This window comes from Hypomesus nipponensis, chromosome 9 (genome assembly GCF_054491055.1).
Source record: "Hypomesus nipponensis isolate SF chromosome 9, ASM5449105v1, whole genome shotgun sequence".
Taxonomy (NCBI): Eukaryota; Metazoa; Chordata; class Actinopteri; order Osmeriformes; family Osmeridae; genus Hypomesus; species Hypomesus nipponensis.
In genome coordinates, this window is record NC_140369.1 from 475,215 (window position 1) to 493,384 (window position 18,170).

The 18,170-nt window shown below is 46.7% G+C and overlaps 1 protein-coding gene across 1 annotated transcript; it reads right to left on the reverse strand.

Annotated features, from left to right (window-relative positions):
* Nucleotides 1-1,350: 1,350 nt before the first annotated feature.
* ddx19b (DEAD-box helicase 19b) lies at nt 1,351-12,572 on the reverse strand. Its single transcript, XM_084705920.1, has 12 exons — nt 12,315-12,572; nt 11,041-11,080; nt 10,512-10,601; nt 10,244-10,379; nt 10,027-10,119; nt 9,759-9,861; nt 7,531-7,645; nt 6,905-7,082; nt 5,858-6,095; nt 5,456-5,618; nt 4,450-4,641; nt 1,351-1,610 (listed from the first exon to the last, which is right to left on the reverse strand). Exons 1-12 carry the CDS (start codon nt 12,369-12,371, stop codon nt 1,549-1,551), a joined length of 1,467 nt encoding a protein of 488 aa, XP_084562046.1. The 5' UTR covers nt 12,372-12,572; the 3' UTR covers nt 1,351-1,548.
* Between the last annotated feature and the right edge of the window lie 5,598 nt (nt 12,573-18,170).

The following is an 18,170-nucleotide window of genomic DNA, read 5'->3' on the forward strand; positions in this document are numbered from 1 at the left end:
AGCATTTTTTCATTCAATATAAACGTGCATACACGTCTTTCTCACAACACAACATTCCAGAAAACAGTCAATAGAACAAACTCCAACTGCATTTTCAATGACAGTTGGAGGAAAATGAGGTTTGTAGGATACAGTTCTGATTTGTCATTAATTGCCCTTTATGTTTGACAGCAATCAAATTAGAAGTCATGAACTTTGAAAATCACCTTCAGCTACAATAGGTGTTTTAAGATTTACCCGTGAACAAGATGATAAACTACTTATTTGCGATCAACAAGTGCCGTGCCTAGCGTCAGGAATGTTACCGCACTTTAAGCAGTGATGCAAAATCATTCGGCCAGCCCAAAAAATAAGTCTGTCTAATGTGAAAAGTTCAGGCAATCCTGTCCAAGAATCCATACACACATTAATTCTGGCATAGCCACTGTCCTTGAGTCAAATCTGCATTTGGCTTTAAAGAGAAAACAGTACGTCATGTTTTCCTAAACCTGCCCAAATTTCAAGTGTCTCAGAATATGCACTTCAGGAAGGAATTCGGTTTGGAGTTGAATTGAGCACCACAAAATGATGTTTCAAGTGACTTTTTACCCGAGGGCAAAACCACAGCCTGCTCACTAATGAAGTTGACAAAGTGCGTAATTTGAAATACCGACCCAGAAGATTGTGAAAGGACTGATAAGAGTATTAAAATGAGACCACTAGCTAGTTTATACTCAGATATGAACATTAAATAAAACAGGACAGAAGCAGTAACATAATGACCAAGTTTAAGTGTAGCTGCTAAAACATTGAGATGGTCCATGGTTGGAATTCCCAAACGCCCAAGCCTTTGATCAAATGTTAAATAAATGATGAATAGGCTACTCATCACTGGATTCGTCTATATATCCTCAAAATGTATTTTGCTATCCAAGTATTCGCATTTGAACTAAAATCCCTGACTTTGAAAATGAATTTAGCCTCATTCCCATTCCGCTGTGTAAGCTGCACACTAAGACAGTGCTACAGGTTTGCATAGAGCCTAAAACCCAACCATAACCATGTCAAAGTAACCGTACGTAAAAAAATAAAATATTCTCTGAACAATCATATTTCACTCTTTGTAATTCCATTAGAGGCATATCATTTTGTTGTTGTTAAGAATTAAATTTGTTTACATGTAAACATGTTTGTTTACAACAGAAAATCAATGTTGCTTGAGGCAAATATTTAAGGAATGCTCTTTTTAAGAGATAAAATTGTGTCTAGTGTTTTAAGCAAAGTGTTGTTTTCAGTACCAGCACAGACATGAGCAGAACGGGAGGTACTTCACTGTTAACCACCCTTTCCTTCAGGCACACACAACAGGACTAAAGAGCACATATTTTATTAAGAAGCACAAAGAGTGAAAGACATGTTTCAGAGATTAAAACAATCAAACAAGGAGGTACAGGAGGACATGTCCATATGTGTGTGTGGCTTCAGTCGTCTCCCAGTAATAAAAGAGTAAAACACTATCCAGTCTGGGGGGGGGGGGTAACCTAAAAGTTGTGGTCGCAGACTTCCACTTTAGCTCGCGATTTTCTCTATTTCATCCAGATCGTCTGTGTCCAGTTTCTCGATCTTCTTGTCTGTGGAAAGCGTGGAGATGGAGAGTCAGAGCTTCTGAAAACACTTCCATTGAATCTAGGCAGCTGCTTGGGAAGATTCTGTTTCCCAACCAACCAACACATACAGTAGTCCCCTTTCTACAAACTACATTTCACTAAAGTTGCACTCTTAAACACTACGCTTCACACAGGAACAAACACTCAGTTCTCCTAGCAGCAACTTGCTTAAGTTTCTACTCGACTAGCTGTAACATTATTTCACAATTAAATAATAATAATAATAATCAGTTGGCCATTACATCAAACATTAGGCCTACATTGGGAATATTAATTGTAACTAAAATATAGTTAACTTAAAGGCAGGGTAGGCTATGTTGTTGAGAAGCACTTGGTCATATTTGCAAAAAGTAACTTCACGTCTTGATGGCAACCAATATATCTGAAGGTTTGACAGTTATATGAAATCATTCTGACATCTGTGGTCATCGCAATACTGTAATAAACAGGACCAATCATTAAGGGGAACCGTGACTATTGATTGGAAGGGCTAGTTGTCTTTTTACCGACCTGTGCATTCTGCCCCTCCACTCAATGCTCGTTACTAGGGGGGTGGGGGGAAAATAGATTCGCATTTGAATCGCAATTCAGTGTTCTAGCTGATCATTGTTCGGTTCATACCAGTTCAGACATCACGGTTCGGTTCATACATCACGGTTCGGTACAATAAAAGGGAAAAGCAAAACAAACAAGGTTCTTCTACGAGTGAATACGGGTGCATGATGACATTTAAATTCTAGTGCTGTCAAACGATTAAAATATTTAATCGCATTAATGTCATAGTTAACTCGCGATGAATCATAATTAATTGCACATTTTTATCTATTCTAAATGTCCCTTGATTTCTTTTTGTCCCATTCTTTTTTCAAATTGTAATGCTCTTATCAACATGGAAAAGTGGAAAGGTGGACGAGGGGGCGGAGAATTCGCATCAGCTGTACGCTTGGCCATCAAGTGGTATTTCAGACTAGACATGCTGCGATGATAGCTCAGTTTACAACGACAAAACACAGATCACTTTGGTCTTGTCAATGGAACCATTTGGCAACTTTTAAAAGTACAATTTCCATTCAGAATCGTATTGGCATCCATTTCGGCGTCTCGCGCTCGCCATCCACTCAAAACGTAACGTTACCAACTACCAGAGAATGTCTAATATCCGTAAACGGGCTCTGCTACTACTCTTTAGCCAGCTCGCAAGCCAAACAAGTGTGTGGCGTGCCTGTTGTTTTGTTTCCGGTCTAGCTAGATCCGGTGTAGTTTGTAGTTTTTCTACCGTCGGTAGTTGCTGCAACAGAATGTGAAAAAAAACTATACAAAGTTTGCTAGGCCAAAAAGAGCGTTAATCGCGGGATAAAAAAAAATTGACGCCGTTAATAACGCGGTAAACTGACAGCACTAGTAAATTCGGATTGCTTCAGTGATTTTTGGCCCTATTTGTATGTGTATCCAAAGGCTGGTAAAGCACTGAAGTTTGGACAGTTTTTTTGGTCTTGTTCCAGTGATGGGCGCACCTGGGTGATGGTGTTGGATATTTAAGTCATTTAGCACAGGCCAGATGTGTTATATGCTTTAGCATGTTAGATGTATTTCCACTCACATACCCCACAACTGCTGAACAACGCCGACACAGTGCTTGTCTTATCCACCACTCTCTCGCCTGTACTACTGTAACTGAATGGGAAACCAAAGTTTTCACAAACTTGCGATCTTAAAGAGGCCATGGCGGCACCAATCAGAGCTAAAGCGGGTAAACAGATTAGGTGTCCCTAAAGAACACGAGTTAACTTGCTTCCCACAACTTGCCTACCCCTGCCTTTAACGTACGTTTAACTAGCTAGCTAGTTAACGTTCTCTCTCGCGCTATCTAGAGGATGTATCCTCTGCCCTGTCACCACCAGGCTGAGCGGGGAAGGGAAAGCGCTCCGCTCTCATCTCGCTGTTCTTTCAGTTGTCATGACTTCGTTAGTGATTGATGTTCTGTCACTGTTCAGTTGCTCATCATCCAATCAAAGAGAGAGCTGCAGATTACCGTTTGAGTCCCGTGGAGAGACAGCTCCGCAGATTAATATCAATGTGATATTTTATAGAATTCTGAAACAGCAATGGCAATGATTTTGTAGCGCCGGGCTGCCGCTGAAAAATGCATGCAGACGAAACACTGAACAAAGTACAAACGAGTAGTAATTAAAAGCTAAAAGGAGCGGTGAGGGAGTCGGGCTAGAAATCAGAAGGTTACCGGATCGATTCCCTGCCATGCAAAATGACGTTGTGTCCTTGGGCAAGGCACTTCACCCTACTTGCCTCGGGGGGGAATGTCCCTGTACTTGCTGTAAGTCGCTCTGGATAAGCGCGTCTGCTAAATGACTAAATGTAAATGTAGAGAAGGAGGTTTAAACAGTGAATGTAAGCTTGAAAAGGTGGGTTGAGGGCATCTCAGGTTGTGTAGAAGCTGGTACTGTCATTTAGGGTTCTGTGGTGGTTGTCAAACTACTTGTACTTGCTGTAAATTGGTACATTGTTGCTTGCTTTCCTATAGGTACACTCTTGAACTTTTGAGGTTCATGTTCTTTTAATTGTAATTTGTTTAACTACATGCTCTTATGTTTCTTCCCATTTTGCCTTCTTTGCTTTTCACAATGTATGCTTCATGTTTTGGCTACCCGCAATGTTTGAGGCCATATCGTTGTTTATGATCATTGACCTATGCACTTTTGTAAAGCTCTCTTGGAAGTTGCTTTGGATGTGTGTGGTTAGGGGTGTGCGGAGGCTGTGTGTGGTTAGGGGTGTGCGGAGGGCTTACTGAAGTGATCCTGGATCCGGTTAAGAATGTTCATACTGAACTTGCTGTCCACCATGTTGATGGCCAGTCCCCTTTTCCCAAAGCGGCCTGTACGTCCAATCCGGTGCAGGTAAGTCTCGTTGTCTGGGTTACCATCCCGGTCCACCGGCAGGTCAAAGTTGATTACCACAGAGACCTGCTCCACATCGATACCTGGAAGTCAGGTTCAGGGTGAGCCTTGGTAAACAGGTACAACCTTGTTACTATTGCAGCCCTTTGTGCTCCGACATGTTTAGTACCTTTCTCATCTGTTCTGTTGTCAAATACTAAGAGGGGAAAAATGCTCTTTGCAAATCAGATTTGACAGTCACTTTAAACTGCCACTGTGAACAAGACTGATCAACTTGTAGTTCCACAAAACTGTCCAACTCAACCCATTACACAAGCTGGACATGTTAGTGGTTTGGTACGTGTACATAACATTTAGAACATTCCTACCAGTGTACTGAGCATTATTATTAGCATTTTTATAATAACCTGTATTTGAGGTCATGTGATTAAATGAGGTGTTGTCAGGCCATAGTGTCCTCCCTGACGTCACAACGCCCAATTTAAAGTTTTCACTCCTTCGATAGCAGGTGCTAGCTAGTAGTTGTTTTTGTCCCCCAAAAATTACTTATTTAGCATCAATTTTAACAGACCGGGAAGGCAACACGTACAGTATTCTACCTGGGTGCGTTGCTGTCTCGGGAATGTTGAACTATTGAACACTTTAAATAGATAAGTAGAATAAACTGGTTTAAATAAGCCTAAATACAAAACTTCCTACCTAGTAACCAGTATAGCAACCATGACAGTTTCCTGCTAGCACGTAGATATCTCAGGAATTTAAGGTCAGCATAGCAACGGACGCGTCCATGCTTCGGAACGGCATTGTGACGTCAGGTAGGACACTATATGGCCTGACAGTGCCAGCAGGCTGTTTTTCAGAGCAGAGCACCAGGATGTGGCCAGGAGCAGGCAGTACCTCTGGCACAGACGTTGGTGGTCACCAGCACCTTCTCCTTGCCGTCGCGGAAGCGGTCGATGACGGCGGCCCTCTGCTCCACCTGCATCTCTCCACTCAGCAGCGCCACCTGGTGGCCCTCCCTGGACAGCTCCCCCGCCAGCCAGCCGGCCGTCTTCCTGGTCTGTGACAGGAATGAACAGGCTCACACTAACTCAGAAGCTTTTTTTCACACACACAAACTTAGTAATACAACAGCTGGAAAATCACAACCACCCAAAACCACCTATAATTAAGGCTGACTTGCATCCAATCAGGAAATGAACAGGTGGAGACAGACAAACCTGACAACACAGAACGATACCCCTGCCCTCCCTCCCACGCACACACGCAATCTCACACACCCCAGTCACACACACTCACATGACAGAAGATCATAGCCTGAGCGATGGTGATGGCTCCATAGATGTTGCAGAGGGCTACAAACTTCTCCTCCTTGCTGTTGCAGAGGACGTAGTACTGCTTGATGGTATCCAGGGTTTCCTCCTCGCGCTTCAGCTTGATGATGTTTGGGTCGGGGACGATCCGCTGGGCGAAGTTCCACACCGTCTCCTCGAAAGTGGCAGAGAACAGCAGCATCTGGCACACCCTGGGCAGCATCCTGGAGATCCACATGTCACACTTTACACCCATCTGGGATGGCTCACACATCAACTGCACAACTTTTAACTTGAATTATTTTATCTTCTGATCATTGCAAGGAAACTCGGCTTGATATACAGGGTCAGTCTGTCAACAACAAATGGTTTGTTCTTGTTGACATGATGTATGAGAGACGTAAGAGACATTAAGCACGTTAGGTTGTGTGGGCAGAGACGTTAAGCATGTGAGGTTGTGTGGGCAGAGACATTAAGCATGTTAGGCTGTGTGGGCAGAGACATTAAGCATGTTAGGTTGTGTGGGCAGAGACATTAAGCATGTAAGGCTGTGTGGGCAGAGACATTAAGCATGTTAGGTTGTGTGGGCAGAGACATTAAGCATGTTAGGTTGTGTGGGCAGAGACATTAAGCATGTTAGGCTGTGTGGGCAGAGACATTAAGCATGTTAGGTTGTGTGGGCAGAGACATTAAGCATGTTAGGTTGTGTGGGCAGAGACATTAAGCATGTTAGGTTGTGTGGGCAGAGACATTAAGCATGTTAGGTTGTGTGGGCAGAGACATTAAGCATGTTAGGCTGTGTGGGCAGAGACATTAAGCATGTTAGGTTGTGTGGGCAGAGACATTAAGCATGTTAGGCTGTGTGGGCAGAGACATTAAGCATGTTAGGTTGTGTGGGCAGAGACATTAAGCATGTTAGGTTGTGTGGGCAGAGACATTAAGCATGTTAGGCTGTGTGGGCAGAGACATTAAGCATGTTAGGTTGTGTGGGCAGAGACATTAAGCATGTTAGGTTGTGTGTGCAGGTGCTCACCTCTGGATGCGGATGCTCTGGTCCTGGTGACCCTGGGTGGCGATCATCACGTCAGCTTCGTCCAGAACAAACACCTTGATCTTCTTGGGGTCGATGAACTTGAACTTGAGGCACCAGTCCAGCATGGTGCCGGGGGTTCCTATGACGACCTGCTCCTGCAGCTTGACCCCTCTCTGTACTGGACGAGGACAAGAATGGACTGACATTCTCTCCATGCTAATTCTCTCCTGTCACCATTGTTATGACGATCATAGCTAGTTACACATGGCTGCTACTGTTCACCAACAGCAAATCCTCCACTACACCAACATACCCCCCCCCCACTCCCCGTTGCAAGTGTCTTTGTAAATGTTGTTGGGCTTATGTGCTGAGGTTTTTGCCTGTTCCCACACTACTCCTCAAGGAGCATTGTCTGGGGGTTGCCTTTTTCTCTCCTCCTCATGTTATGCTGTAACTTTTCTAGTTGGTGCCGAAAATGGTTGCCTAGATAGGCTCTCCTGCCAAAGTAAATTTCTTGTCTGTGCAAACTTTCATGGCGAATAAACACCAATTCTGATTCCGATTCTGATACTGAACATCCTCATCCACAAAAGAAGTTACAATGCATAAATAATAAGTGCTGTTACGTTTGTTGCCTCTGATAGCGTAGACCAGCTGAACCTCAGGGTAGAACTTCCCCATCTGCTCGATGACCTTGCCAGTCTGCAGCGCCAGCTCATAGGTGGGGGACACACACAGGCACTGTGGAGAGAGTCACACACACTGAGGAGAGAGTCACACACACTGAGGACAGAGTCACACACACTGAGGAGAGAGTCACACACACTGAGGACAGAGTCACACACACACTGAGGAGAGTCACACACACACTGAGGAGAGTCACACACACTGAGGAGAGAGTCACACACACTGAGGAGAGAGTCACACACACTGAGGAGAGAGTCACACACACTGAGGAGAGTCACACACACTGTGGAGAGAGTCACACACACTGAGGAGAGAGTCACACACACTGAGGAGAGAGTCACACACACTGAGGAGAGAGTCACACACACTGAGGAGAGAGTCACACACACTGAGGAGAGAGTCACACACACTGAGGAGAGAGTCACACACACTGAGGAGAGAGTCACACACACTGAGGAGAGAGTCACACACACTGAGGAGAGAGTCACACACACTGAGGAGAGTCACACACACTGAGGAGAGAGTCACACACACTGAGGAGAGAGTCACACACACTGAGGAGAGAGTCACACACACTGAGGAGAGAGTCACACACACTGAGGAGAGTCACACACACTGAGGAGAGAGTCACACACACTGAGGAGAGTCACACACACTGTGGAGAGAGTCACACACACTGAGGAGAGTCACACACACTGAGGAGAGAGTCACACACACTGAGGAGAGTCACACACACTGAGGAGAGTCACACACACTGAGGAGAGAGTCACACACACTGAGGAGAGAGTCACACACACTGAGGAGAGTCACACACACACACTGTGGAGAGAGTCACACACACACACTGTGGAGAGAGTCACACACACACACTGTGGAGAGAGTCACACACACTGAGGAGAGAGTCACACACACTGTGGAGAGAGTCACACACACTGAGGAGAGAGTCACACACACTGAGGAGAGAGTCACACACACTGAGGAGAGTCACACACACTGAGGAGAGAGTCACACACACACTGTGGAGAGAGTCACACACACTGAGGAGAGAGTCACACACACTGAGGAGAGAGTCACACACACTGAGGAGAGTCACACACACTGAGGAGAGAGTCACACACACACTGTGGAGAGAGTCACACACACACTGAGGAGAGAGTCACACACACTGAGGAGAGTCACACACACTGAGGAGAGAGTCACACACACTGAGGAGAGAGTCACACACACTGAGGAGAGAGTCACACACTGAGGAGAGAGTCACACACACTGAGGAGAGAGTCACACACACTGAGGAGAGAGTCACACACACTGAGGAGAGTCACACACACTGAGGAGAGTCACACACACTGAGGAGAGTCACACACACTGAGGAGAGTGTCACACACTGAGGAGAGAGTCACACACACTGTGGAGAGTCACACACACTGTGGAGAGAGTCACACACACACTGTGGAGAGAGTCACACACACACTGAGGAGAGAGTCACACACACTGTGGAGAGAGTCACACACACTGAGGAGAGTCACACACACTGAGGAGAGAGTCACACACACTGAGGAGAGTCACACACACTGAGGAGAGAGTCACACACACTGAGGAGAGAGTCACACACACTGAGGAGAGAGTCACACACACTGAGGAGAGTCACACACACTGAGGAGAGAGTCACACACACTGAGGAGAGAGTCACACACACTGAGGAGAGTCACACACACTGAGGAGAGAGTCACACACACTGAGGAGAGAGTCACACACACTGAGGAGAGTCACACACACTGAGGAGAGTCACACACACTGAGGAGAGTCACACACACTGAGGAGAGTCACACACACTGAGGAGAGTGTCACACACTGAGGAGAGTGTCACACACTGAGGAGAGAGTCACACACACTGAGGAGAGAGTCACACACACTGAGGAGAGTCACACACACTGAGGAGAGTCACACACACTGAGGAGAGTCACACACACTGAGGAGAGTGTCACACACTGAGGAGAGAGTCACACACACTGTGGAGAGTCACACACACTGAGGAGAGTCACACACACTGAGGAGAGTCACACACTGAGGAGAGTCACACACTGAGGAGTCACACACACTGTGGAGAGTCACACACACTGAGGAGAGTCACACACACTGAGGAGAGTTACAGAGTCAGGGGGCTCACCTGGGGCCACTTGTTGTTGGGGTCAACATGACTGAGCATGGCCAGGACGAAGGCAGCTGTCTTGCCCGTGCCGGACTGGGATTGGGCAATCAGGTTCTGAGGTCTGTAACACAATAGGAGACCATGTCACGACCAGGGGGACGAGGGGGAATAGAAAGTGAGAGAGATGGAGAAAGAGAAAGAAATAGAGAAGGAGAGAAACAGAAAAAGAGATCCAGAAGTGGAAGAGCATTGTATCTCCTGCAAGCATGTGGCATTATGTCCTCACGGTTCAGCGAGCATCATGGGTAAAGCGTTCTCCTGGATCTTGGAGGGCCTGTTGAAACCCATGGCATACACACCTTTCAGCAACTGAGGTTTGCTGTTGAGGAAGAAGTTCAATAAGAGAAGAATAATAAGAATAATAACCAGCTAAAGGAAGAGGATTGTCAACGATTCAAAATAATCTTTGTATCAACAGGTGGACATTTAGCAGGGCAACTCACAGTCTCAGTTCCTCGAATGACTTGACAGAGTAGAGAGGAGAATTAGGATCCCTCTGTAGCACTTCGACCTGATTGGTTGTGTTGACCAGATTACTGCGTATCAACTTATTCAACAACGACTGTGCTGCCTTGTCATCTGAAAAAAGAGAAACAAGTGTCATTTGGATGGTAAATTATTACAGATCTGTTATACAAAATAATTACTTTCTGACATCAGCTTTAGTGAGTCACAAAATTCGGAGAAACCTCCAGAAGTCTCAGGAATAACCTTTATCATCCTCCTCCGTCTTGTCTCCTTCGGCTTTGTCTGGCTTCGCAGCGGTGCTTGCTTCTGTTGAGGTTGCTGTTGTTGAGGTGCCTTTAGAACAATGTTACCCATTGACAATTATTGAGGGGACTTGTTGCTCTTGTTGGCTAGTTGTAAATGATATAACTATTTGTACTAGCTGTGAATTATATTATTGTTGCTTGCTTTCCTCCAGGTACACTAGCACTTTAGAGGATCATGTTGATTAATTGTATTTTGTTTAACTACAAGCTCTTCTGGTTCGACCCATTGGCACTTATTTGGTTTTTCACAATGTATGCTTCATGTTTTGGCTACCTGCAATGTTTGGGGCTGTCTCACTGTTTATGATCATTGATCTATGCACTTTTTGTAAAGCTCTCTTGGATGTTGCTTTGGATAAAAGGCTGCTAAATGTTTTACTGTTACCCATCAACTCAGGCTACGGCCAGTTCAGGGTAAGTTACTCATTTACTTTTGGAATATAATATATCATGTGATTTACTCTCACCATTTTCTTCTGGCTTGTCGTTGATTTGAAGGGTTCCAATCTGCAAAAGAAGTACAGAGGCTGTTAACTAAACTCCTCAAAAAAAGGTTTGGAAACGTTATTTTTGTTGATTATTCCTCCCCTTCAATAATACCAATTGGTATTGTATTTTATATTGTTGGAAAGCCTGATTAGTCACCTTTACAACGAGGTACAACTTGTAAGGATCGTGCATTCGTGGAATGAGCAACACAGCTAACCGTGTGGGTAGCGGCCCAATATAGTTGGTATTTACCCTCGTTTTGAGCTTCAAATGGGATCAGCTTGGGCGTGCTGTACGTGCCAGAGTGACCAACGCAAACATGTTGATTGACTTGTGACAAATCCTGGTTGAGGAATGGGATGCCATCCCACAGCAGTGTTTGACAAGGCTGGTGACCAGCATGAGGAGGGGCCAAGCTGTTGTGGCTGTGTATGGATTCCACACTGAGGTCCCTGACAGTGTAAAATGAATAAAATGTAAAAATGGCCAACATGTTGTTTTTTCCATATTACTGTGGGAGAGTGCAATTATCAAATCCACCAAGTAACTTAAAACGAGAGTGAATACCAACAGAAGAATATTGCAGAGGATTTGGGCACATTTTTGGGCCGCTACCCACACGGTTAGCTGTGTTGCTCATTCCACGAATGCACAATCCTTACAAGTTGTACCTCATTGTAAAGGTGACTAATCAGGCTTTCCAATGATATAAATACAATACCAATGGGTATTATTGAACGGGAGGAACAATCGACCGAAATAACGTTTCCGAACTTTTTGAGGGATTTAGATTTCTGAGGCGACGTCCGACTCCGATGTCATGATGATGGGACTCGCTGTAATGTCCACATGTTGTGATTGCATGCAACCTAGTAGGGCTGGACACGAGTCTTGTGTCAGCGTGCTGGCTTTCAAGCAATGTACAAAACCCTTAAGTTAGAGTCTCTAACTAACACAGACGGTCTGGGTTAATCGGGATACATTGGGTCAAGCCAAAAATGCTCTAGGCCAGCAAACTCACCTCAATTAACGACACTGAAAAGTTAGTTGGATAGCATGCTTATTAGCTAGCGCAGACACTGCTGCGTCAGCAAGCTAGCCTAGTTGCTATGAGAGCAAATAAATGACAGAGACAAACACTTCAGGTAGCTATAATACGTTGAATAACAACCTAAATAAATTGCAAGTGGCCACACAATGGGCCCATGGTCAGACACATTTCACACAGACAAGTTTGGCTTGAACGACTTACAGATTCCGCCGCGGCTTCCTGCTCGTCCACCGCCAGGGCCCAAGAGTCTGTAGCCATGATGCAGCTGTTCTCCGTGTGCCAATGCTTCAATTTCTCCACCAAAACTGCTTTCGCTTCGGTGCCGACCAGATAACCCCACTAGGAAGCCTAGCTATAAGTTTCAAAAGTCTGTAAAAGAAACTAATTTGTACAATGGCGTGACGAATTCAGCTCCGAGTGCCCCAGTACGACCGCCTAGTCTTCCGGGTGGAGAGACGATAAAACGTAAGATGGGTTCCCCCTGGAAAGCGCTTCATCCTTTCTCACGACGAGTTTAAAAAAAAAGAGTCGGTTCACGGTTGATTTTAGAATCCAATAGTTTGTAGCGAATGTTTAATGCATTTAGATTTATATCAATATATTGTTATTTTATTTATTTTATTTTAGGACATACTTCTTAGCAGTGAGAATACCTGACTCGGTCTGTAGATGTCGCCCACAACGTCCAACCTGAAGAACTCTTTCAAGAACTATTTCATATCTACAAAGTTGCATAGAATGCAGTGCAGTGAGTTAAACGAGTCCCACAAAAGAATATATTATTGTTCGTAATTTAAGAAAAACCATAGTCCCGAATATTAGGGAAAGGATTGGTGGATTCAACAGGAAAGGAGGATGAATGCCAATTTACTATTATGTAACATCCTTCGACATGTTACAGTAATGAATCTCTCGTTCAAGGACAAGGGTATTCCTGATCACGAATAGATAAATATATCTAAAAATCTAAAATAAAGGTAACGTTACTCTCTAGATTGCCCCCAAGGTAATGCTCGGTCTTTAACCAAGGCCAACCAAGACTATTCTGAACCGTCCGTATTAGCTAATCCAAACGTTGCCGTTTGAATCTGTTCTTTTAGAACGGACTCCTAAATTGACACCCAAAATAAGCCATGTTCTTGCAGCCGACTCGGCATTTTGAACAGCCGAGAAAGCCTGTCATACAGCGATTAACGCCATCATCGCCATCATGGAACATTTTTATAAAACGGAGTGATGTCGCAGGTGAAGTAGCCCTGGCTCTAGCCCCCCCTCCCCACTCAGAGCCCCTGAAGGCCGGAGGACCTCGTGCCCTGCATTGACCAGGTCTGCATCAGTTAAGGACGCGAGGCCCAGAGGTCGCCTCTGTAGCCAGACTTGCGCTCCTTAATTAAATCCAGAATTGATTCCACACCTTCCCCTCGTTCCACTGGGGTGGATAGATAGATGACGACAGTAGCTTTGGATTGTGCTGAGGAAGATTACATTGATCTCTGTTCCGCTGTCACTCGATGACAATCGTGTGAGCGGGTGTGTGTGTGCGGATGTGTGTGTGCGGGCGAGGGTGTGTGTGTGTAACACAAGGAAAAAAGGAGACTTGTCAAGCTTCAGTTTAGAGACACAGTTCAGTCTAATGTTGCTTCCAAATCTGCTGCTGTGCTGGAGGTATCCATGGCAACTAAAAGCGTAAAAGTAAGGTTTAGGTCCCGTGAGAGAAAGATAACACCAGAAGACTCATTTGAAGGATCGAATAACACGTTAAAATACTGTGTGGAATCGTGACAGAGTAAAGGTTATCTGTAAGTTAGGCAGAGAAACCATATATATAGATGGTTGCAAAACTGATTATACAACATAATTTCATATTAATGAAAACATATGATTTATTATGTATGCAACAATAGTGTTCCAATGTTCCTTTCTTCACACAAGCTTTTAACTAACTGCCTTTTCTCTGTATGCCTGAGAGGTGATGTAGCTTGGTGTATATGTGGTGTAGATGTGGTGCAACTTGGTGTAGATGTGGTGTAGCTTGGCGAATATGTTGTGTAGCTTGGTGTAGATGTGCTGTAGCTTGGTGTAGATGTGCTGTAGCTTGGTGTAGATGTGCTGTAGCTTGGTGTAGATGTGGTGTAGATGTGGTGTACGTGTGGTGTAGCTTGGTGTAGATGTGCTGTAGCTTGGTGTAAATGTGATCATTGCAAAGTAAATGTTGTTACCTTTTACTGAAACATGTCTTTCCTTTAATGCACATGTGCAAAAGTACACAATTCACTCAACAATACCACTGTTACCCCCCACACATCTTCTCATGATGTAGTTGCCACACAAACAAACAAACAAACTGCATTTATTCCACTCTGGGGTTACATTTGTGCGTGTGTGCAAGTGTGTGTGTGTGGCACTTGTGGCAACACTAGAGCCTTAGAATGTACACAAAACTATGTGGAACCCTTCAAACACATTTGGTTCCAGTCTGATCCCCTTCTAAGACGTACAGCCCTAGTCCTTTGTTGCTACTCGTCCGCTAATTAATCAGAATCAAAGCAACATACTTTATGTCCCTGAGCAGACAGGGATGGGGATTAGGGAAGATTCTCCCCAGACCTCTGCTCTCCTCCTCCTGACAGTCTTTAAGATTCAGACCCATGATGCTGTTCCCTGGCAGGAGCACTCCCACGCCAGAATTAAAATGGTGATGCAGCACTTGTTTTCTGTCTTTGGGAAAAGAGAGGGAAAACGAGAGAGGGATGGCGGAAGAGAGGAGAAAATGAGAGAGGGGGTGAGTGGGCAGCAAGAGAGAGAGAGGGGTGAGAGAGAGAGGGGGTGAGATAGAGAGAAAGGGGGTGCGAGAGAAAGAGAGAGAGGGGGGGGGGGGGTGGTTGGTATTCCTGAGGCTTAGCTGGCAAACCGACCGATTCAGAATAGACACCACCTTGGAATTACAATGGGGATGAAACAGTCCTTCTATTGGTACATAGTCCTAGGCCAGGATAAGGATTTATAGGATAAGGAGACCCTTAATGGAAGTCTATGTACCTGAGGGTTCATTGGATGTGTGAAATAAAATGGGTCGTGGGGTTATCCTTGTCGATGACTTGGACCATAATATTATTGACTTACTACACAGTACCTTTCTACAGGGTATAGGGTAAGGGAGAGGAGTGGGAGAGAGTGGGTGAAGGTGGGGGAGAGAGAGAAGAACGGAGAGGGTGAGGGTAGGGGAAAGGATGGGGTAGAGGGGGTGAGGGAACAGGAGAGGGGGAGAGGAATTGAGAGGAGGTGAGGGTGGGTGAGAGGGAGTGAAAGGGAGAGGAGGTGATGGTGGGGGAGAGGGAGAGAAAGGGAGATGAGGTGATGGTGGGGGAGAGGGAGAGAAAGGGAGATGAGGTGATGGTGGGGGAGAGGGAGAGAAAGGGAGATGAGGTGATGGTGGGGGAGAGGGAGAGAAAGGGAGATGAGGTGATGGTGGGGGAGAGGGAGAGAAAGGGAGATGAGGTGATGGTGGGGGAGAGGGAGAGAAAGGGAGATGAGGTGATGGTGGGGGAGAGGGAGAGAAAGGGAGATGAGGTGATGGTGGGGGAGAGGGAGAGAAAGGGAGATGAGGTGATGGTGGGGGAGAGGAAGGGAGAGGAGGTGATGGTGGGGGAGAGGGAGAGGAAGGGAGAGGAGGTGATGGTGGGGGAGAGGGAGAGGAAGGGAAAGGACGTGAGGGTGGGGGAGAGGGAGAGGAAGGGAGAGGAGGTGAGGGTGGGGGAGAGGAAGGGAGAGGAGGTGATGGTGGGGGAGAGGGAGAGGGAGAGGAAGGGAGATGAGGTGATGGTGGGGGAGAGGGAGAGAAAGGGAGATGAGGTGATGGTGGGGGAGAGGGAGAGAAAGGGAGATGAGGTGATGGTGGGGGAGAGGGAGAGAAAGGGAGATGAGGTGATGGTGGGGGAGAGGAAGGGAGATGAGGTGATGGTGGGGGAGAGGGAGAGAAAGGGAGATGAGGTGATGGTGGGGGAGAGGGAGAGAAAGGGAGATGAGGTGATGGTGGGGGAGAGGGAGAGAAAGGGAGATGAGGTGATGGTGGGGGAGAGGGAGAGAAAGGGAGATGAGGTGATGGTGGGGGAGAGGAAGGGAGAGGAGGTGATGGTGGGGGAGAGGGAGAGGAAGGGAGAGGAGGTGATGGTGGGGGAGAGGGAGAGGAAGGGAGAGGAGGTGAGGGTGGGGGAGAGGAAGGGAGAGGAGGTGATGGTGGGGGAGAGGGAGAGGGAGAGGAAGGGAGATGAGGTGATGGTGGGGGAGAGGGAGAGAAAGGGAGATGAGGTGATGGTGGGGGAGAGGGAGAGAAAGGGAGATGAGGTGATGGTGGGGGAGAGGAAGGGAGATGAGGTGATGGTGGGGGAGAGGGAGAGAAAGGGAGATGAGGTGATGGTGGGGGAGAGGGAGAGAAAGGGAGATGAGGTGATGGTGGGGGAGAGGAAGGGAGAGGAGGTGATGGTGGGGGAGAGGGAGAGGAAGGGAGAGGAGGTGATGGTGGGGGAGAGGGAGAGGAAGGGAAAGGACGTGAGGGTGGGGGAGAGGGAGAGGAAGGGAGAGGAGGTGAGGGTGGGGGAGAGGAAGGGAGAGGAGGTGATGGTGGGGGAGAGGGAGAGGAAGGGAGAGGAGGTGATGGTGGGGGAGAGGAAGGGAGAGGAGGTGAGGGTGGGGGAGAGGGAGTGAAAGGGAGAGGAGGTGATGGTGGGGGAGAGGGAGAGAAAGTGAGATGAGGTGATGGTGGGGGAGAGGAAGGGAGAGGAGGTGAGGGTGGGGGAGAGGGAGAGGACGGGAAAGGACGTGAGGGTGGGGGAGAGGGAGAGGAAGGGAGAGGAGGTGAGGGTGGGGGAGAGGGAGAGAAAGGGAGATGAGGTGATGGTGGGGGAGAGGAAGGGAGAGGAGGTGATGGTGGGGGAGAGGAGGCTCAATATTCAACCAGCACAGAGCCATCACCTGGCCCCTCCAGTCAATAAACAGGAGAGGGAGCAGGCTGGTCCTTGGGAGAATATTAAGGGGCCTACCTTAACACAGCCCTTTGTTCAGGGCTCAGACTCAATCCCCGCCAAATTTAAATTCCCTCATAATTTATTGATGCGGGCAATCAAATTGAGTATCAATAATGTAGAAGGGCTCAGAACAGTGTTGATACAAAGTACTGTGCTTGTGTTTATTCAGACCTGCAGACCTGCAGACATATGTGCTATGTTTAGTCACATGTGCTCTCTCTCTCTCTCTCTCTCTCTCTCTCTCTCTCTCTCTCTCTCTCTCTCTCTCTCTCTCTTTCTCTCTGTCTACCTTTCTCTACCTCTCTCTCTCCCTCGCCAGCACACTGATGCATGATTTGTGTCTGCATCAGTGAGTAGTAGAACAAGACCTCTATATTGCTTCAGAAATGTCTCTTGTCTCCGATGATTTTGCTTTCATAGATTTATGCAGAATAAACCTCCCTGAGGTGAATAATCCCATTAGGAGCGGTGAAACGGCAGTGCATGCAATGCAACACATTTGTGGAAACTGTGGCTGTAAGTTAGAAGAGAGATGACTAGGAGACATGGTGTCACAGCAGACCAGGAGATGACCAGGAGACATGGTGTCACAGCAGAACAGGAGATGACCAGGAGACATGGTGTCACAGCAGAACAGGAGATGACCAGGAGACATGGTGTCACAGCAGAACAGGAGATGACCAGGAGACATGGTGTCACAGCAGAACAGGAGATGGCCAGGAGACATGGTGTCACAGCAGAACAGGAGATGACCAGGAGACATGGTGTCACAGCAGAACAGGAGATGACCAGGAGACATGGTGTCACAGCAGAACAGGAGATGACCAGGAGACATGGTGTCACAGCAGAACAGGAGATGACCAGGAGACATGGTGTCACAGCAGAACAGGAGATGACCAGGAGACATGGTGTCACAGCAGAACAGGAGATGACCAGGAGACATGGTGTCACAGCAGAACAGGAGATGACCAGGAGACATGGTGTCACAGCAGAACAGGAGATGACCAGGAGACATGGTGTCACAGCAGAAGAA